Here is a 22,918-nt window from a genome sequence, read left to right as displayed (position 1 = left end):
CTGATATCTTAATCTCTACACCAAACCAACTTTCAGTGAATCAGGACCATTGTAATATAAATTACTCACAATTCCTATCCTGATAAGTGGAGAGAAACTGTTGTGACAAAGGCATGATTGTAAACACTACAATTTTTGAAGTCTAACTGAATGTCCTGAGAGTGAAAGAAGTATGAGATATAATTAATCTTTACTAAGGGTTTTAATAAAGCAAACTCAAAAACTCTTTTTTATGTAATTTAAAATTACTGATTGACTGACTATAATTTAAAATTACTGATCTAAAATTTCTAGGTGATTATATCCTTTATTATTAACCTTCCAGAGACAGCTGTATGGAACACCTGATAACAAAGATATAGTATAATGTACAAAGATTTGTTCATTTAAGTTATTCTAAACATTACATTATAATTATTTATAATTATGTTTATAAATTATAAATATAGTAATTTATAAGAGGTATATACCCAGAAGCAGGCATCACATATTGTAACAACTGGTTCGCCCAGAAGCAAAAACGTGAGAGTGTACTCATGCTTTGCTTGTGTGCCTTCCGAACATGCACATGGCATCGAAAAACTGGCAATTATATAGGACGTGATAGTGCTAGGGTGGGCCACTGATCAGTTCGCCTGAACCGGTCCAAACCAGCAGCAGCCCACCACGGTATATATCTCTTAAAAATATTTCTAAAAAGCTGTAATCTGGACACAGTTTTTATGTTTACACTCTGCACATACTCTGCTAGAAAGAAGTTCCCTGAAGATGGTTCCCAGCACGAATCAAAAATTCAGAAGTCAAAATCTCTGGTTGTGGTGAATAACTCAGATAGTATTCTGCAACATTATCCTGGGAGACGTATATTCTTAAATATTTTTTGAATGTTTCTGGTTATTGACTGATTACATTTTACTGTTATTTATTAGACATACACAGTTTCTATGGCTTAATGTCATGACTCATAATGTAATAAGGTATATATATATATATATAGTTGTTTAGATTGGCAGGGAGTTCTTACTTACCAAGGGTAATTGGGATCAAGAACTCCATCACTAAACAACACAGTTTTAAAAGATAACATCATGGGACTGCATTTATGTAGGATTGCAGTTCTTGCAGATCTAATTGCTGTTATGTGAATCCCATGTGATTGTGGTGTCCTACAGTCATTTGATATCTATTTGCAACCTCCTGCTGGTTTCCGCATTAACTTTTGCTTGTTGGACATCAGTAGTGAAGGTGGAAATGGAGGATGCTTTAATATCATCACTGCAAACTAAGTGCCAAGTGTCTGAATTGCAATTACATGACTGTGGGAATGCTGTAATGGTGCGACTATCAGGGCCAGTCCTCTTTAGCACTACTGTAAGTTCAAATGGTTGATGAATGAGTAGAAGTTAAATGAAGACTACCTGTATATCCCATCTTTCAAATTGAAAAAAGATTCTTGGGGCACTAGCAGCAACAAGAAGAAAAAACTCAACTATTCTTTTTAAATGCAATTTAAACATAGCTAAAAGGACATAAATAGTATAATATTAATGAAAACATTTTATTTAAAGAAATGTGTCCTCAAAACCAAGGGTGAAGAGAGGTAAACCAAACTCATTTCTAAAGATGAAGTTCTACAGTTTAGGAGTGATATAGGAAAGACTTTTTGTAAATCTGAAAGAGTATCTTGAAATGGAGTTCACCTCTAGAAGGTTTCATAAAAACAGACATAATTCTTCTTGCAGCGAGATCTTAAATCTATAATTATAAAAGATAAAAGTACACTTTAATTTGTGCCCTGAAAAAAAAAACTTGTAACCAATACATATCTTTCCAGTTACTTAAAATATTATTCTGATATTGCATTTCTGAGTAATAAAGCAATTCCTATTGTATAAATGAGTGAAACGCAGAAATCTAGTTGTGATGTAACAAGGCATGGATAACTGTTGCCAGCTTAGACTAGTTGAACAATGAATCCAACTGACTCATAAACATAATTTGTCACTGTTGGCATCTAGAAACCCAGACACAGGGTAGGATTAAGAATTCCCAGGACAGAGATATGTTATTTCAGGAAAACAGAATTCCTTCCAGAAAACAAAAACAACAACAACATCTTATACTAATAGTACTTCTATCTTGCTTGGATTTAATTTCAGTTTATTCACCCTCAAGCAATGAACCCTAGGGATTGTTTCACAGTATCAAATGCGTCCTTGGAATTAGACACCAGGGAACCATAGAAATACATCACAAGTTCAATATAAAGGACAAGGAATGGAACAGTATCTATTCTATTGCCGACATTTATTTAAGTTATCTCTTAAAAAGCAGTTTTATTGCACTTATCTTACTTTTCCATTTGCATAAGTAGAAAAGCAAATACAGATTTAATTTCACTTTCCTCATTCAAGCTTCCACCGTAAGAAACACAATAGACCTTCCAATTTTCCATATTATGAAAATCTGGAATCACAGCTTTCTTGTTTAGCAAAAGAAGAAAATTTATTCTACTTTAAAGAAAGATAAATATTAATTATAAGACCTACAATAAAAGATATCACAACTTCACAGTTGAAATTTTTACATCATCTTTTACTTTAATTTTAAAAACAAAACAAGTTTTTAAGGTGTCAAAAATCTATTAAAATTTGAGACCATAAATTTGTTTTTTTTTTAAAAAATGAGGTTTTTTCATCCTCCCGGCCTGTTTGTATACATAATGTTACTACTACAAAAATAATTCTATATAGTTATTATTATCAAGTACCAAATCCCCTTGAAAAACATAAGCCCTAAAAGTCTCGTGTTGCATTTAATTTACACTCTGGATGCTTCAGAGATATTTAGCATCTCTAATGCAATCCCAAAAGTTGCTGCTCGGAAGAAATAAAATGTGAATATAAGCAATGAGATTGCAACTTCATAAGAGTCACATGCCATGTTGATAAAAATGAATCTGAGTTATTTATCAGGCTAAAATGATATTATTTGAGCAACAGCATTCAATATTCATGATTATGGGTGTAAATGAATAAATAAAACCTCAACCCACCATATCTTTTTCTCCAGTTTGCAAGCCACTTGTGAAAAATATGGTGTAGATGATAGAATGATACTATACCTGATTAGCTCTGGAGGTGGTCATGGGATCAGATGGAGAGGACTTGGTGGTAGTTGGGGATGATGGCAATGTCTGGGAACAAAGCAGTTCAGGAGCAAATCAACCTCAACAAGCCTTAGACCAAACAGTCAAAAAAAATAAATAAACAAATGTAATGTAATATAAAATTAAATAGAAAAAGCCTGAAAAACTAAATTTTATCTTCCTCATTGGAACTTAATGGAATTTAATGCCAATCAAGCAATAAGTAATGCATGCAAGTATGCATGCATACATATGTAAAACAAATTAATGGCTTAAAATTAAGATGGTAGACTCACAAAATAAATAAAAAATACACTGCTACTATGAATATTTCTCCAATAATTGTTTCTTGGGACTAAAGAGTAGTAAATACAAATTCCAGCAAGTTCAATGAGCAGATGAACCACCAATTCTGTTACCATATGCTTGGAAAAGTAATGCTTGCATTCTGATGTTATATTTTTGCCACAATACTACATCTTTTATCTTACACAATTAAAATATAAATTTAGATTTCTATATTATATAATAAATGCATTATATAATATGTATACATTGAAATCAATTTTTAGTAACACTAAAATTAGTCCTTAAAATGAACTTACGTCAATATTAATTGTAAGCTACACAATTTTAAATCATATTATAATGAACAAGAATTGATTTCACATAGCACTTTCTAATATGGGAAAGTCTCAGTTACCAATCTAACATAACTCTAATGAGAAAGCCATAAATCAACTTTCAAGATAAAGGTTTTTTTTTTTAATTTTGCTTATAATGTAAGATAATTCTTGTATATTTCAAGCTTTTCAACATATTAGAAATAGCAACAACAAAATAGATTTAACATCAAATAATATAATAAATAATATTTATAAATTTATCAACATACCCAAACTGTAAGTATCTCAGTTTCTCTGGTTATTGTTATGTAAAAGTATTTCTTGATTTATGCAAATGTTATTCTGTAGCATACAGAGAAGCTCTGAGATTGACCCATGTCACTTTAAAAAATCCAGTTACAATAAAAAGTTGTAAAAAGTTCAGTTTACGGTAAAAAAAAGTATCAATTACTTTAGAGGTAAAGATCACAATTAAAACAATCAAATGTCAGCACTATAACATTTCTACTTGTTAAAATCAGTACAGAGACTGGGAAAGAGGAAACACTGATAGTAAAACTACCATTATGGACTGGAATAACAATTGGAAAGCTCTTCCTCTTTAAAAGAAAAGTCATACTACATACAGAAGTGCTAAAGAGATATGTATATTCTTTTGAAAACCTCTAGGGCAGTGGGTCTCAGCCTTCTTAATGCTGCGACCCTTTAATACAGTTCCTCATGTTGTGGTGACTCCCAACCATAAAATTATTATATGTTTTCCGTATTTTTTTGAAAATATGTCTTTTCTGATGGTCTTAGGCGACCCCTGTGAAGGTGTCGTTCAACCCCCAAAGGGGTCCCGACCCACAGGTTGAGAACCAATACTCTAGGGGATATGTTTCCAAAGACACTATATGGTTTATTTCATTTAATAGTTCAAGTATGAAACACTCTGATAATATTTAACATTATAATTTTAGAAAATTTAATAACTATTCATCTCAATGCTAAAGAAAATAACTAATTTTGATAAATTAAGTTTGATAAATTTAAATAATTTTAAATTTGATAAATTATCAGAACAGAAAACTATTTTTAATATAACAAGGTAAACATTACCAAAACATATAAGACCTGATAAAATTTCCACAACAATCACAATTCCATAAATATATAAATAGTACAACTTTTGTCGTAAAATAATGATTCTTCTAACGGATATGAATTCTACTGTCCTGTTCTAGTGTCCTTTTCTGCATATATGCTTTAAGAGATTATAATCAGGAGAAACAGGTAAAAAGTGATGTTTCCAAAACTTGATGGAAATTTATTTGGTCACAAAGAAAATGAAAATGGCAGATAATGAGTTGAGAAGGCAAAGCTTTAGAATTTATGAGAGTAAAAGCACAGGTGAAAAAAAATCTGAGGAGATCAGTATGTATGTTTGGGTAAAGGAGAAAAGACATATTAATGTTACTGATAAACTTTAGTGCTACTTCCATGTATTGCCCATTATTGTCATTCCCCGCACCCACAATTTTGGTAACTGCATGTATATCACACCAATGGTCAATTTTCTGCTTTCTCCTTCTCTCATAAAATTGTTGGATGAAGAAAAATGATAACAAATAAGAGATTTAAGACATCTTACAGAACGGAGATGCCAGAAGGAAGAGGGAAGATAACAACATTTCAAGGAAGTACAGTTATGACCAGAGTACTCATTCACCAGCAAACAATAACATTGTATTGGGACTAAATTTCAAATATTGATATTAACTAATTCTTTCAATATACTCCTAGTTTCATTCATTACTGTACTGTAGTACTTCCCACTTTTTTATTTTAAAATTATATTTTCTCATAATAACTTAAAATGAGATCCAATATATTAAGAATAGTATATTAAAAGTGGAACCAGAATTTGTTCAGTTACAATATCAATCATACCTAATTATTGGCTACCCTCAGTGAGGCTGATGAAGTTGGAGTCAAACAGCATCTGGGAGGTCACATGTTTTTTTATATCCCACAGTTAGCAATACAGTATGTCTTTAATAGGCACACCATCTCTACTATAGTAGTGAAATTGCATCTCTTTTTCGTAAAATGATAGTCTTATTAATGCAATCTTAATTCACGGGACCATTTGTTCCATTCATTAAGTTGATACATGTTTGAATGGATAATAAGCTATATTTTTCCTTCCTTTTATTAGTGTGTTTTCATGTAACATTGCAACAAAACAGGGAAATCAAGGACATAAGGAAAGAGAAAAGCACTGAACTAGAGGAATAGTGAAGCATATTTTCAAAGCAATTGCATGAGCCCTGTAAAAGGACATGGCTATTTTAATGATCTCAAGGAAGATTCCTCAATTATAAAAATATGATTTCCAAATAATGTCTTTTGAATATTCTACACAATTCTAATATATAATATCTTAATCACTCTGTTCCCTGACAAACTAGTGCCTTAAATATGCTGCATTTATGATAGCACAATAACTGAGTACAAAATGATTTCATAGATGGATATAGTTGTATTAAAAACATAATCTCAAAATATAGATGTTGCTTACTAAAAAGCAGCATGTCATAAATAAATAAATGTTGGTTTATCTCCTATTGTTGAAAGAGGAAACAACAAAAATGAATACTAAACATTTGGAATCCTGTAAAAATAAATATGATAAAAATGCTTCACACCAAGCTGCTAATATATATTTCATTAAATAATAAGGACAAGTGTCTAAATATTCACAAAACTGTAATTAAAAAAATTGAAAAACAAGCCATCCTTTTTAACCATTGAAACATATGGATTATCCTTGGTTATAAACATTATCATGAGTTACAATGGAATTAGAATACAAATATTATTCTCGGATGAAATTACTTTAACATTAGGATGACAATCTGACTAAAGAATTTTTGCTCAGTTTTACATATTTTATTATCGTGAAATTTATAGCCACAATATTTCTGAAATAACATTATATGTTAGATGTTACAATCATGTATCAAATTAAATAATTTAGATAAGGTATACCTCCTTTATATAAGAGAATTTTTTTTAAAAAATATTGGTAGTCACTTGCTATTTCATGTAGCTTTATATTTCATTAAATGATTAATTGGGAATACTTTTAATTGATTAGAAATAATATATTACCTAATTAATTATTGAAACATCAATTCTATTTAAAATAAAACCCAAGCTATTATAATAGCAGAACAAATAAAATGTTAACATTTCCCTTAATTACCTTAATTCCACAAAAACATCAATGGTATGATTAAAATATTGCTTACTTTATTAAAAGATAGCTATGGTCAAAGGCCCTGCTATATGCACTTTTCAACTATAATCCCTATGCCATTCTTGAAGCAGTGGCTATAGAGAAAGCCCAATAAAGAGCAGCAGAATTAAGATCAAATGAATTAAGATCATATGTCCACTGCATAAAATATTCCATTGTTAATCACATATTATAAAAATATTAAGATATAAAAATAGCTTACCTGAAAGTATTGTTCTTCAAGAGTAGTCCATTAATAAACCATATTTATGGGTTATTGCCACTACCTAAAAAAAGGTTTTTTCTAAAAGGTAAGAAAACTGTTAGGGTGAAAAAAGGAAACCCACCTTTTTTCCTTGTCAATAGCTTGTGTTACTTATAAAAATATTCAACCAAAGTAACACTAGTTAAGACAGAACAAGAAAAGGACTAGTTTTTTCTCCAAGAAACAATTTTGTTTTCTATGAATTAAGTCAAATTGTAGGTGACACCATAATGCTCAATGAAGAATGTGAAAAATGCAATATTAAGTATCAAACAGCCCTTTGGGTAGGCAAGATGATCACTTTTTTGATTAAGAGTTTAGACACACATTTTAGTTCCGTAATTATTTCATGAGATAACTCCATAAATGCTAACTATTTGAGTATTAATTCATTGATAATAAAAAATTAAAATGGATAGGGTCCTTAATAATATACTATAAAACTAGTGCAAAAAGATGAAAAGAATATATGAATGTTTTTTTCCCCACTACTTTCAAATTGAACCACAACCAAGACTTTTCTGGATTCTTTCCTTAAACTAAGCTGCAGAGGAGTGTGCATGTGGATATATACACACATATATAAAAATGTCTGTCTGCATGTCTACTTCCACAAAAAGGAGAGAGGGAAGTCTGAAGAATTGTATTACTAGAAAGTTATTTAAGTAGATTATGGGATGTTTTCAAACGATAGTGCGGTTCAACTTAGGCTTTGTCATTCTCGCTATAGTTCTGCTTCAGAAGGGTTCCCCGTGGCAGTTTTGATGAGACATAGTTTTATGACAATAATTATCATCTAAAAGTTTTATTCTCAGAACCTCTGTTGAATGACATATTTAGAATTGACAATTTTTGCTTCAGTTTTTAAAGAATAAATGTGAACACAATTGGAAGAAGGAATTTAATTCTGATACTTGACAAATTAAGTGATAAGTAATTGTTTAGGGCAGTGATGGTGAACCTTTTTTGGCTCGTGTGCCAAAAGCGGGGGGACCGCAGGGGATCATGCGTGAGCATGTCACACCCATAATGCTATGCGCACAACCACAGTGCGTGCACGGCCAGTGCTCCTCCCATTTTTGGCATGCTTTTTTCGCCCTCCCCAGGCCCCAGAGACTTTATAGGAGCCTGGAGAGGGCGAAAAGAGCCTCCCCCCCGGAGGCCCTCTGGAGGCTTCAGGAGCTTCCCAGAAGCCCGCAGAGCACGAAAAACTGGCCCTACAGGCAAACCGGAAGTCTGGTTTGCTCGGAGGTTCGTTTTTTGTCTTCCGGAGCTTCATGGAAGCCTCCTGAAGGCTCCAGAGGGCTAAAACCGGCCCTAGGAGCAAACCGGAAGTGACTTCCAGTTTGCTCATAGGGTCGTTTTTTGCCCTCCGGAGCCTCAAAAGAAGTCAGAAGTCAGCTGGCCAGCGCGTGCATGCGTGCTGCTGCTGACAGGGCAACGTCTTGCGTGCCCTGACAAATGGCTCTGTGTGCCACCTGTGGCACGCGTGTCATAGGTTCGCCATCACAGGCTTAGGGGGAAAAAATGGACAAAAATTACATCAGATGAAATCTCCCTCTTTTAACGAAGTAAATAGCTAACTAGAAATAAAGCAACTACTAAAGAGGAATGCAGCTCTCTCTCTCTCTTCCTCTCTCTGTGTATGTGTGCATGCATGTATTTGTTGTTTATTATTAAAAGAACTTTGCTCAAACTTATCTCTTTTTTATTTTGAAGAAGGAAACTACAGAAAAAAAATAAAGACAGCTGCATTTATTCTCCATTCTCATGTTAGTTAGCCAACAGTAAAAAGTATAAAAAGTCATTCTATGATTTCTGTTGGGATTTGCAAATTAAGTTGGAATTGCTTTTATGTCTATAATTTGTTTTTAGGATGAGAGAATGACAGGTGAAAAAAATCTATCATTTAAAAATTTAATTTAACCTTGTCACTATATTATAGAGTTTGGTTAGTAAAACAAAGCTTGAATTCTTAAATATTAGACTATAACTCTTAACAACTTCATATAAGAAAGCTAGTAGTGGAGGATTATACAAATTGTAGTACACTACATAGGGGCCCGTGCTGGGAAATGATTGATTTATAAGTTTTGATCATCTTTAAAACAAAAGCTTGATAAATGAACTGTAATTCTGCCCATTAACTTACTAGAATAAATAGAATTAGAGTTGAACTGATCTTTAGCAAAATACTAGAATTTTTTTAAATTAAATGTTTTAACAAGCATGTAATGATTTATTGTGGAAATGAGGAAGACATCTGCTTGCATGCTTCCTACATTGTGCATCATAATTTGTTTTAAATCTCTTTAAAAGAATCCCATGTTCTGCATTCTGCTAATTTCTTAATCGGTTCTTTCCTATCTTGAAATAAATTTACCAAAACTTATTTGCTTGACCAGTATAAGCAAGCAAATACATACACATGTGTCCATGCATACAGGCAGTGCCTTTTGGATACTTCAGAAGAGTATTTTTTAAATTAATCTATCATGGCTCCACGCCCGCTGTTTAAATACTTGAACCTATCCTCTTCTCCTTCGCTCCAAACCCAAAAGCTGTTAATATGAGAACCTTTATTTTATATTTATACACATGGTCATTTACTATAGACACAGAAATCCAGACCAACACATGCTGGCTCAGTGTTGTAACTTAGACCTCTTTCATCAGCCACTTTGCACTCTTGTCAGCTTCAGTCCTCACAACTTCTTATAGATATTTGGTAAGGTGATATTTTAAAGGTATTCTCCCTCAGGAAATAAAAATAAGAGAATGCATATTGTTTATATGGAAATTCCTTATTGATTGCTAGTCTTCCTTACAAATAATTTTAATCTATTCATTTTATATTTTTATTTTTCATAAGTTCCTTCTGAATTGTGCCTGACCAAGCAAATTTATCCTAAGGTTATTTCTTCCTTTTGAAATGCATAGATCCATTCCATCTAAAAATAATCTACTGTTAGTCAAGTGTTGATTAAGAAACTAAGATATTAATCAATAACAGTATTACTTAACAGAACCTTGAATCTAGATAATAGATATTCCATGAGGACTGGTTCAGATTTCTGAACAATTTAGACAGTAAAATATAGAATGATGTATGTTAATAAAACATACCCCAAATGGAAATATGAAAGAATGTTGGTAGTGAGTCAAGAATAGCTATGCTTACATAAAAAAGAGGACAGCAGAGTATGACAAAATAGTATTAATTAGTAAACAAAACAAGCAAGAATAAGGAATAAGCAAGAAGAGAGGAAGAAATATCTAATTGACTAAAAGAAAATGAAAAACGTAAATTTAACTAAACTCATGAAAGACAGCTGTTCTCAGAATGGGGCAAAACACTCACCAGGAAAAAGTACAAACTGTAAGTAGATCAATCATTTCTAGGTTATAGATTTTTCATAGAATAGAAACAAAAGATAGGCATTTGGGTGGAAATATTGGAAGAAAGCCTAGAACAGTGTGGGCTCCAGCAAACCTGTTCTCCAAAATGTATATTTCTTCCAATGAGCCATTGTCCAGTTAAGTCTTCAATCACTGAATTTTGGTGTACTGAACATAAAGGCACTTTGCTCAGGATTTATATTGTCAGTTAGTAAGAATGTGTTGCCTTGAATTCTACTGCCAGGTAGAAAAGTAGAGCACTGGCAGCAGAACATAAATTTACAGGTAGAGCGTAAGGGAAGGGTAGGAACTTCAAAAGACGCCTTTCAGAGATCCCTGAAATATAATGGTGCCCTTGCTTAGGACAGAATTGTAATTCAGGCATCTTGTAAATAGAAAATGTAAAAAAAAAGTACTATGACTGCTTAGGGAAGAAAATAAAACATTTCTTCTTCAATAATTTCAAAACAAGTAAGACTGTTGAAAAGTGACAGTTGAAGCATTTTCTTGCCATTTACCAACTTGCTTGATGCTTCCAAATTTAGTACTGTCAGTTATCTTGTTAAAAATCATGTTAAAGAAAAAAAAAACCAAAACTAAATTTAAAAGTAAGCAACAAAATCACACTATATTGCATATAAAGAAGATTTGGAGAAGGCGGGGGTCAGTTTTTAAATAAATAATTAACTTTTTGACTCTGTCTGTCTGTCTGTCTGTCTATCAATCATCTATCTATCATCTATCTATCTATCTATCTATCTATCTATCTATCTATCTATCTATCTATCTATCTATCTACCTACCTACCTACCTACCTACCTACCTACCTACCTATCATCTATCTATCATCAAGATGAGCATAGAAAAAATAATGCATCACTGGCTTTAGAGAAAATTAGAATAGCAGGAAAATAGCAAGAGAATTAAGTCAAGGGCAAACAAGTGGCAAGGGAGCAGTGGAGCTAATAGGCAATTGAAGTAGACCAAGTAACAGCTCTATCAAGAGGCTGCTTATACAATGAATCTGCCCATCCAAGAAAAGGCAAAAAAATTCTGTCAGACTCTTGCTCTAACAAATGGTGCTTTTTCAGTTTGCAAGTTATGCTGATAAAAATGACAAAAAAGATATTGGATAATAAAAAGACTTCTTTGTGGTGTTTATTAGTAGTGTTTTATGCAAATTAGCCTAAGTAAAAAGCTATCATTTCTATGTAGAATTGAATATAATAGTATGCATATACATACACACACAAAAACCATGTTTAATGATAAATGTTTATTGCTTTTAATAAATACTTTGTACATTAGCCTAAAGAAAGCTAGAAACTTTTAACAAATTACTTTATATTGAAGAAAAAAATCCTTTTAAAAACATTTTGCATTAGGAAAATGCTTGCATTGCTAGATCTTTTAGCAATGGGATTGAAAAGTGACTATAAAAGTAATTCACTTTTAAGGGTATCTGTTTTGGCAGTGGCACATTCATTCAATCCATTTTAGCTACCTTTTAGCAAAGCTATGGTTTTATTCTCCATATTTATTTTTTGATAGATACTGAAAGAAAAAAGTCTATATATTTATTTAAAAAGTCCCTCCATATACTTATAAAAAGCTGTCCCTCTATTGCAATAGAAAGATCATATGAGTTGTTTTTGAATTATGAGTTCTGTACTTAATAAACATTTTAGTGAGACTTCCACATATTAAAGCCATTTGAACCTTTAAGAAAAAATATTTTTTAAATTGTTATAAAATATTTTAATTTCTAGAAAATTCACAATATTTATTATGACAAAGGTATATTTTTTATCTGAAGTAAACTGGAACCAATCTATAAGTGACTTCCTTCCTATTAAGTGTTCTTTGGGAAGGAAGGTAAACAGAAATAATTCAAATAGATTTCAATCATTATTTAAAAGTATAAAGTATGATGAAACTCTAATTTACCTTTATCTATCTATCTATCTATCTATCATCTATCTATCTATCTATCTATCTATCATCTATCTATCTATCTATCATCTATCTAGAATATGAAGCAAAAGGTTAATTTCTTAATTAAGTAATGCCAATTTTTCTAATTTAAGAGCATTTCTAATCCAATAATATAAGCTACTATTATATAACCCTCTTATTTTTTATAAAGTAATTATGATTTTAAAAAGAGTTTTCTTTGTATTTTTCTGTCTGTTCTTAATAAAAAGAAAACTGCAAGTATGTACTAGCCTGAAATGTTTAAGATTATGACTTTATGTATCAGGGGTGTCAAACTCAATTTCATTGAGGGCCACATAGGGTTGTCTGATCTTGGGGACGAATGGGCGTGGCCAGGGTGGCGTGGCCAGCTTGACATCACTCATGTTGGGTGTGACTGTGGTGGCCCAAGCACTCTGCCAGCGAAAACTGGTTCCAGAGATTCATTTTCAGCTATGATGCCCTCCTGCCACCCTTGCCAGTGAAACGGAGTTTTGTTTTCACTGGCCGAGGGTGGCAGGAGGCTATCGCAGAACCTGGGAGGGCTGCACACGGCCCTCCCAAGCTCCTTTTTCACTGGCAGAAGCATTGGGCCAGTCCTTTGCTGTTTCTAGGGAGCTCCTGCGGGCCAGATCTAAAAGCCTTGAGTTTGACAATCCTGTTATAGATTATTAATACAGACATCTGCTACATTGAGCTCATTTCTTGAGTAATGGTTTACATTTGGCAGTAATATTTCTTTAAAAGCATATGGAGTTTCCCTTTCTATGCTGATATTTCCCAGGGCTACTCTCTGTGATGTTGGACACAGCATGTAGCTTTTATGTTTGGGAGCCATTTAACATCTATCTTCCATGAATTTAGCAAACTTGAAAAAAAATCTAAACAGACTCATTATTGTGACTTGTAATAACAAGTCCTACATATATTTTAATTATCAGATATAGTAAAATTTATATATTTATGATAATTGCTTTCCCATAACTAGAATGATCATTATTATAAAGTGACATCATTCTACTACCAGTATTATGAAAAAAACACTCTCTATTCAGCTTTCTCAACACCATGTATACATATTTTATCCCAAGTACTCAACTTCTTCTAATCTAAAATCCACTTAAATTGCAATAGATATAATTTTGTAGATCACGTAGGACAAGCCTATTTTTAAAATCATGTCATCATGCAGTTGTGTTTCCTGACAAGTAAAAGTTAAATATATAAAAGTGGCTGAAATTGCCAAGGCGCATGAAGAGAAAAAATATAGTTTAACCCAGCTTGTTCTTGCAATAATCCCCAACAGCATCTTTAGAACAATATAGAACTAGGGATAAACTGAAATAGGTGTTTTTTTTACCCCATATGCATCTTCATTATCTCCAACAGTAGAAAATGATATGAGATATTATGGGTAATATATTCTATGGCATAAGTTCAGTCAAATATAATAATTTTGAGAAACTGAGTTCAGCCATTTTAAATGTAATGGATATTAATGGAGATAAGAAAATAGTAGACTACATATATACATGCATATAAAATGAAAGGCTCAAATTGTTGAGTCCAGTAATGCAGATTTTAACATACTACTGAATACTACTGAACATACTACTGAATAGGATTCAAATTATTTCATTTTTTTAAAAAAAATCAGAAAGTAATAGTATTCATGAAAATTGTTAGAGAAAGTATGCAAGATTTTTAAGTAGAAAAATCCTTTATCCTTAATTATGCTTAAACAAAACATTAAAACAGTTTTACAGCTAGCTATCTTATAAAGTGATTTTAAAAATAGCTTCAACTGGAAAGTGTTGAAAGAATAAAAAACATTTTCTTCCTTTACATCTAGTATGTAATTGTTACAAATAGCAAAACAGAAAAGGTAGCATACGAATTTAGAATGATTACATCTAATCAAAAATTGAAAAATACCAGAAACAAAAATAGTGCTTAAAAATGTTCAACTTTAAATATTTTTTGTAATGTTCAGTTGAAAAGATTATCCATCTGAAAAGTTAATATTTCAAATAATTATATTTGTTACCTAGACGGCTGCAAGTATTCTTTTGAGCTGTAACAGGTATTACTGGTGATACCATAATGTTAATGTAACTAATATAAACCACAGGTTAATCACTGATTCTATATTAAGAGTGTATTGCCTCCTCTTTAATTGCCTAATAACTGCTAAATCAGGGGGTGGGAACTTGGTTTGGGGGAGGGATTTATTTATTTCCATGTTTGTGGTATCTGAAAGTTGGGGTTGAGTAACATAATTGCTCCTTAAATATTCCAGAGATGTAAGGTAGCCAATTTATTATTTTAACCCTTACACTTTAAACTTTTTAAAATATGAAAAAAAATGCCTGTGTATGTGGGAATGTAGTTTGGAAAGGGTTACAGAAAACTACTCTGGGAATAATAAATAAATTCCTTTGGTAAATTGGAACAAATCTATATGTACTTGGGATGAAGATGATGAAACTAAACTGTTCTTAATCTAAGTCTCCACAAAAAAATTCTAAGCTACAACTGGTGGTACTGCTGCAGAAGTCATGGAGATAGTTGTCACTAATACAACACTTCATAGTGGGGAATGGTGGTAAGGTAACTACTGGATTAAGTGATAAGTTTGTCCTCATCCTTGTAATCGTACCATCATTAGTTATCTCACTAGCAGCAAGCCAGATCTTGGGAGACAAATACTTTTAAAATTTGCTTCATCAAATCTGTGCTTGTCCTGAGATGCCTGGCAAAATTTTAAGAGCTGAGTTAGCTAATCAACAGTTCTAAAAAAATCCTTAATTTTTTTTCAGAAAAGTCCAGTTTTGCCTCAACACCTAACAATCAACTCCTCCATATTCAAGAAAGGGTATAGTTATTCCTTGCCACCTCCTTTCTTGGAGCACAAAACTCAGCCTGTCTTATTTATATTTTATTCCATACAGCCATTATCACAGCAATTTTCTTCACATCCCTGAAACAAAAAAAGTGATATGCACTTAGAAAAATAAATTGAAAACCTTTGCAATGGTTTCTGAGAAATTTGGTGATAACCATCTAACAGACAAGTTTTCCTGTAAGTTCACTCCGTCTGAGCAGGAAAAAAAAATAGAGCTACTATTTTTTTTCCTAGCCTAATGGTGGAAATTCACCTCTGTCTTTCCAAATTTAAAGAAATTAACTGCAGTACAAATTCTAAAATTACTGATCTGTGCTCTTTCTCTCTTAGCATAAATATAAATGCACTTATTCTTCTTACATAGTAGTAATTCTGTAGGATTTCCAATTGATGTCAAAGTCAGGAGATGAATGTCAGAATGGAAAGTATGAAATAAGAGTTTCAAAATCAGAAATGCTGAAACATTTCTGATACTTATACAAAATATATTCACTATGGTTGCTTTACTTATAAATTGCTTAGGGTTTTCTGCAATATATTTGATCTATCACCAGTTTATTCTTCTCTCAAAAAAACCCCACAACTCACTTGTTTGATGCGGTCCGGATTGACGGTTGTCTGAGGCTGCAGAATACTAACTGGTTCTGTCTTGGCCACATTTTGAGGCATTTCTCGTATCTTTTCAGCAATGAAGCCATGAACAGCATTTAGTGCTTCCACTGTTCCCTGGATCAAACACACCCGCTCTGTCGTACCTTCAGAAACAAATAAAATACATATTGTTGTCTTGCTTTTAAATATTAAGCGTGTGCAGGAATTAATCAGACTATATAGCCTAATTAATTTGAACAGAATAACCAATTCATGAAAATATCATATTGTGATGCACAATGACTAGAATATGAGAGCTTAATGCACAAGAATGGAGAATAGGCATTTTTTTCTTTTTTAATATTTTTGTGTATTAATGTGGATATATTTAGATAAATATTGCCCATCTCTGTGTTGTGCGCCAGTTACACCCCTTCCTAGACAGGAAGGCCTTCTATTTGGTCACTTATACGCTGGTCATCTGTCAATTGGACTATTGCAATGTGGGCCATAGTAGGTACCCAAAAAAGGGCACATGTAACACCTTTCCTCCGTGAAATGCATTGGGTGCCACTTTGCTTCCAGGTCCAATTCAAGGGTTCAGTCAACACCAATAGGGCCAGGCTATCACAGAACTGGCTTTGCCCCACCACATCAGCTTATCCCATTTGTTCAGGCAGAGCAGGTATGCTACAGATCCCATCAGCCAAAGAATTTTGACTGGTGGAATCTAAGAGGATGGTCTTCTCTGCTACTGCTCCTGTATTGTGGAGCACCCTGCCCTCAGAGGGGAGGAAAGCTCCCAATCTCTTGGCTTTGCGCAGAGGGATCAAAATCTGGATGTGCAGCATTGCATGAAGAACATAGAGACCCATACACATGTGGGACTGATTGGCCACATAGGAACACTTCCCTGCTTGCATTAACAACTGCTAACAACCCATTTTTGAATTTTATGTTATTTTTATAATTTTAAAACTTTTTTTATTTTAATGTTAATTTTATTGATTAAATTGTGCACCACTCAGAGCCCCACTGAAGCCCTGACTCTAAGGAATATAAAGGACTATTTTAGGCTAAAAAACAATGTCAGTTAGGCTGAGAGACTATAACTTGTCCAAAAGCATCTCAACTACAATTTCAAATAGCATTAGCACTTAGACTTATATACAGCTTCACAGTGCTTTTACAGCCCTCTCTAAGCTGTTTACAGAATCAGCATATTGCCCCCCAACAATCTGGGTCCTCCTTTTACCCATCTCGGAAGGATGGAAGGCTGAGTCAACCTTGAGTCTGGTGAGATTCGATCTGCCAAATTGTAGGCAGCGGCAGTGAGCAGAAATAGCCTGCAGTACTGCATTCTAACCCCTGCACCACCACAATTCATACTGAGACATAGTGCTCTAAACTGATCTATAAACATTTCCCAAATTCTATTATAGCAGTCTTAGAATTTTCATGTTTCAATACCAAGTAGGACTGAAAAGCTAGAATAAACATGGATTAAGATAGACAAAACTAACATAGCCTAGCAGAAGGCAACAAATATTTACCTGGATACAAGAACGATCAACCTCAATGATACTTACTATGAAAGGATGTATAAGCTTCTGATTGAGAAAATCAGATTTCTAGTTTTTCTGTGTGTGTGAAGGAATGATTTTATAATGATTTACCGTAATTTAATTTTAATAAAAGGGAAGTCTATTTCACTTTTATTAAAGTGAAGTTCAACTTGACTCCTCTTGGTCAATTCTATACTTTCTAGGAAACAGTAAGGCAGATATGAGCCCTCCTAGTAAACCAGACAGGAAATACAACTAGATAAGCTAATTCTACAGAATCTAGCACATCTGAATGTACAAGCTTCCTGCCATCACTTTTAATCTACTGAATGCTTAGGTAGGTCCTAATAAATTATTTTCATTTTTTTAAATTATAGATAACAAGATATAATTTAATAACTGAAAATACACCTCTAGTTATTATGGATACATAGGTAAATGTATTCTTTTCTTTACTATAACATGTTACCTATAGGAAGAGAGAGACTGAATTATAAAATCTGTATTGACTGCAGTAGAACAATATGTAATTTAAAATAGAATTATTTCTTGAAAGATATGGTTTCAGCAATCTCTACTAAACTGTGAGATATATGTTTGTTTGTGTGTGTTTGTACACAAACATACTCACATACCGTGTTTCCCCGAAAATACAACCTGTCCTGAAACTAAAGCCTTGCCACATTTTTCGCATGGGCAAAAATATAACCCCGAAAATAAGCCCCCTGGACAATCCCCCCTCTGGCTAGGCAGAGCACTGCTCGCCAACCTAGCGGTATCCCGAAGGCACCAAGCCACGGGAATGAGGTGGGGGCAAAGGCACTCGTATTGCTTGGTGCTTTCGGAGTACCTCTAGGTCAGTCAGCGGTGCTGTGCCCAGCTGAAGAGGGGGGGTGCTAGGCAGCTGCTCTCTTGTGAGCGGGCTCCCGAAGAGCCGGGCACAGCCACAAGGTCGAATGGCTGTGTTGCGCTGTCACAGCAGCAACACAGCAGCCATGAGGTGACCTAGCTCGCGAGCAGCTGCCCGTCAACCCCCTTTGCAGCTGTGACAGCGCAACACAGCCATTCGACCCTGAGGCTGTGCCCGGCTCTTTGGGAACACAGTCGCAAGGGAGAAGTCGCCCGGCAACCCAAAAATAATAAGCCCTCCCCTTTAATAAGCCCAAGGCCATATTTCGTGGGTCAAAAAAATATAAGACCCTGTTGTATTTTCGGGGAAACACGGTACACGTGTAATTGCTATCTAAACTATTTCAAAAAATTACAGCATTATTCTAGAAGATATTTTGCAGAAAACACAACTATTGATATATAAATTAACTTGATCTATGGATGCAATTTCTTGTGGTTTATTTCTCTTTCGCTCCCTCTCTCTCCCTTGTTATCTTTACTCTCTACAAGCTCTCTTTTGGAGAAGAACTCCTGTGGTTCCTGCATCAAAGTGCTCTATTTCTGAACAAGTACACTAGGGAGTCTTTACATGAAGTATTAATTGTCTACTATATGATAAGAAGCATTGTGGATTGATCAATGTAGCTAATGCAAGTGCTCTTTCTTGATCAGCAGACAAAACATTCATATAAAACAGATATCAGTTTACATTGATGATATGGAAACTAACATAAACAGCACTTAAACTGATGAACACTATGAATAGTATCAAAACAACAGAAATGAAAGAGCCCAAATAGAAATTTCATTAAGCTGGCATTCAAATCAAACTTTTCTGCACTGCAAAGTTTCAGCTTAGAATTCTGAATTGTAGGTTTTTTTAATAACAAAAATACAACATAAAAGTAAAATATACTCACATTATAATGCAATATGGTGAATTGTGAGCCTAAAGAAATTTCCCCCTTGTCCACCATGTGCATAATGCAGTGTAATGTGAACTCTCCATAAATCTGGCCCAGTTTACATCCATGAGGTACCAATATTCCTGGTATACCAAAGATCCCTGCCAGACTCTTTGATCGTCCTATTTTTTTTAACAATTCTTTTAATTGAAAAATGTGGCATTAATTACAACGAAGGAGCTAATTAGAGTGCAAAGCAAAGAATCAGCTGCATAATTCCTATTTCCAACAATGGCCTTGGTTTTCATAAACTTCAGAGGTATTCTATTACAGAAGCCTTGTGCTTTGGTTAGATTCAGGTGATAGAAAGAATACTGGGATCAGAGAAAGAGGGAGATTGCAACAGCATCAGTTTATATACTAATAAATGAGACATTTGTGACTATCCTAGCTGATTACAAATCACAAACACGTCAACTGCTTTGCCTAGCAATAATATTATCTTGACGTACACCAAAGTGATTGGTGATCCTTCCCAAACATGGGTATTTTATTTGATTTACTCTAAAGAAGGGCAAGTACAATTAATTCTCGATTTACAACAGTTGTTTAAAGTTACAATGGCACTGAAAAAAGTAACATATGCCCAGTCCTCGCACTTAATGACATTGCAGCCTTCCCATGGTCACATGATCAAAATCCATGTATTTGGCAACTGGCATGTATTTACAACAGTCAGAGCATCCTGGGGGCCATGCGATTACCATTTGTGAATTTCCCAGCTGGCTTCCAACATGCAAAGTAAGTGGGGGAAGTTGGATAGGCTTAATAATTGTAATGATTCACTTGACATTGTTAAGCAACTCACTTAACAACAGCTTTGCTTAGCAATGGAAATTCTGATCCCAATCATGGTCATATGTTGAGAACTTGTACTATATCTTACTAAATAGATTTCACATATACAATACTCTGCACGGTCATTACAACTTGCCCCCTCTCCTAGATATGAAGACTGCTATTACTTTACAAATCAGTCTTTATAAAAGTTGGGGAAATGTAAGCTCTATGTGCTCAGAGCATTGAAGTTATTCTTAGGTTCTACTGCAACCCTCTGCCAGTAAACATGGACCTCGTGAGGGCCACATAAGGCCCTTCGAAGCTCTGTTTTTGCTGGCAGAGGCACCTCTGGCCAGTCTTTTGTTGTTTCCAGGGGGTCCTGGGGGCCAGATCTAAGCATTCTGTGGGCCGGATCCGGCCCCTGGGCCTTAACTTTGACACCCCTGGCCTATAGCAAGGATAAGGCCATCTTTGTTTGGAAGATATTGTTGCCTAAATTAAAACAGTTCTTGGTATTAGCACATTTCTTTTAAAGTTGAGTCTGAATTCTTTCTTTTTTAAAATTCAACCCATTGGTTTTTCAGCCCATGCTTTCAATTTCATTTTTGTTCCTTGATTTCAACATAGAACAGGTTCAACTACTGCTATTGATAGGTTACCTATAGCTTCCCCTCTATCTTATCTTTTGCAAATTAAAATTTCCTCTTTCTTTTCATGAGCTGGGGTGGCACAATGATTAGAATGCAGTATTGAAGGCAGCAGTTCAGAGTTCGATTCTCACCAGCTCAAAGTTGACTCAGCCTTCCATCCTTCTGAGATTGGTAAAATGAGGACCCAGAATGTTGGGAACACTATGCTGATTCTATAAACTACTTAGAGAGGGCTATAAAGACTGTGAACTGGTATAAGCATTATTGCTATTTAATCATTCTTTATAGTGTTCAATTTTTCTAATGTCTTATTATCATGGTAATATATATCAGAACCCATGCAGACCACATCATTTTAGAAATGTGGTCTCTTGAAGTAAATCCAACACTCATAACTATGATTTATCTAGAATAATATAATGGAACTATTACCTCTTGTGGTTTACATGTAATGCTTCTGTAAATATTACACCAGCATTATACTGGTGTATAATCTTTCTCATATGTAGTAATGTCAAACGATGTCTCACCAATTCTCTACCTTTGCATTCCTACTTTCCTACTTGTCGCCTCTGAATAATATCCTGTTGGATTTCGACCATTATAAAAACTTGCTGAGGTAATTTAGTATCCAACTTTATCGCCCTAATTTGGCATTATCTGCAAATTTAATGAACTGTCCTAGCTTAGAAAAAGTTCTACCAGTTTACCTAGGAGCAGAGTTAACGACTAAATCAATGATTTCTTAGGTCCCATTCTTTTTTTTCCCCTTTAATTTATTAATGTTTAGTCTTCTTCATCAATCTTCCAGCATTCAATGAATCCATTTTCAATATCCCATTACTACTTTCTCACCTTTTCCATATAACATACCTTGAAACATGCCTACTTAAATGTATTAACAAATTATTTGCAATGGATATACTGGAAGAGAAATGGACACAGAAAATGAACACATTCATGATTTAGTGGAGTCCCTATGGTCTCTGAGATTGGCTGTTTCCTTGAAGACTTTTCTTTACCATCTTCACTACTAGGAGAGAGCGGCATTTACTCTTTGTTTATATACAGTACCTTGCCATGCCAGTGTTGGTGGTAGTTTACACTAGTAATTCCTGATCAGGTTTTTGTTTACTCCTTCATTGGCTTGTGTGGGCTTAATCCTGGTCTTAATCGTTACTTATTTGAGTGTTGATTACTGGTGAGGTGGTGTTCAGATCATTTTATTTCTTTTTTAGTTTTTTATTGTCTCTTTTTAATGACGTGTAAATATTGTTATCTCTGTGTGTTGATGACTGATAATTGACTATAAATGGAAAGCCCATTCCCTCTAGCAATGAAGATGTTACTTAGTCTTAGTCTTACAACGAAATATCTGGTAACAAAATGTCTGCAAGTAATAACTAAGTTTCAAGAGCAATGGATCCATCTCCAAAATAATCACTCTCCATTCCCTTCCCCAGTTTTTAGTAATAACATATAAAACACAAACCAAATATCCCCAATGTAGTTATTCTTAGTTGCATTTACAAATCCTCCATTTTAGTTTTAGTGGAGACACCTTTGGGATATTTCTGAAACCCAACCCCATTTCTTACTTTCCTAAATGTATACAAAGGAATTCTTTTACATGTAAAATAGTATGTGTAAAATTATTTGGACTTTTAAGAAGAGAGGGTTTTTTTCAAAAAAGAATAAGAAGGTAAAATAAGTCTGAAACTTTTTTTTGCTTATTTGTTTTACTGTTTTATATATCATGTATTCTCAAATCTCATATTATTTCTAATTTTAACACCATAGACTAACTTGTAGATGAAGCTGTTTTCAGCAACATGTGTAACTAAAATCTATAATTCAAAGTTGGCAATTTGTTGTC

At 33.8% G+C, this 22,918-nt stretch overlaps 1 protein-coding gene across 9 annotated transcripts in view; it reads right to left on the bottom strand.

Moving 5' to 3' along the window:
* Positions 1-22,918, bottom strand: part of NOVA1 (NOVA alternative splicing regulator 1) — a 148,345-nt gene that overhangs the window by 38,089 nt on the left and 87,338 nt on the right. For 7 of the 9 annotated variants that reach the window (XR_014173829.1, XM_081935829.1, XM_081935823.1 and 4 more), the window contains exons 3-4: positions 16,189-16,355; positions 3,125-3,196 (exon numbers count right to left, since the gene is read on the bottom strand). Coding sequence is in view for 8 of the 9 variants with exons in the window: in XM_081935829.1 (XP_081791955.1) it covers positions 3,125-3,196; positions 16,189-16,355 (239 nt within the window). In the remaining variant the exon portion in view is untranslated. Of the gene's footprint in view, positions 1-1,582; positions 1,756-3,124; positions 3,197-16,188; positions 16,356-22,918 lie in introns of those variants that run through there. The other 2 variants (XM_081935830.1, XM_081935825.1) reach the window with 2 other exon arrangements.

The sequence above is a fragment of the Natrix helvetica genome (genome assembly GCF_964273705.1).
Source record: "Natrix helvetica genome assembly, chromosome: 1".
In the NCBI taxonomy this organism is placed as follows: Eukaryota; Metazoa; Chordata; class Lepidosauria; order Squamata; family Natricidae; genus Natrix; species Natrix helvetica.
Note: the sequence above shows the minus strand (reverse complement) of the source record. Positions and strands in the feature narration are given on the sequence as shown.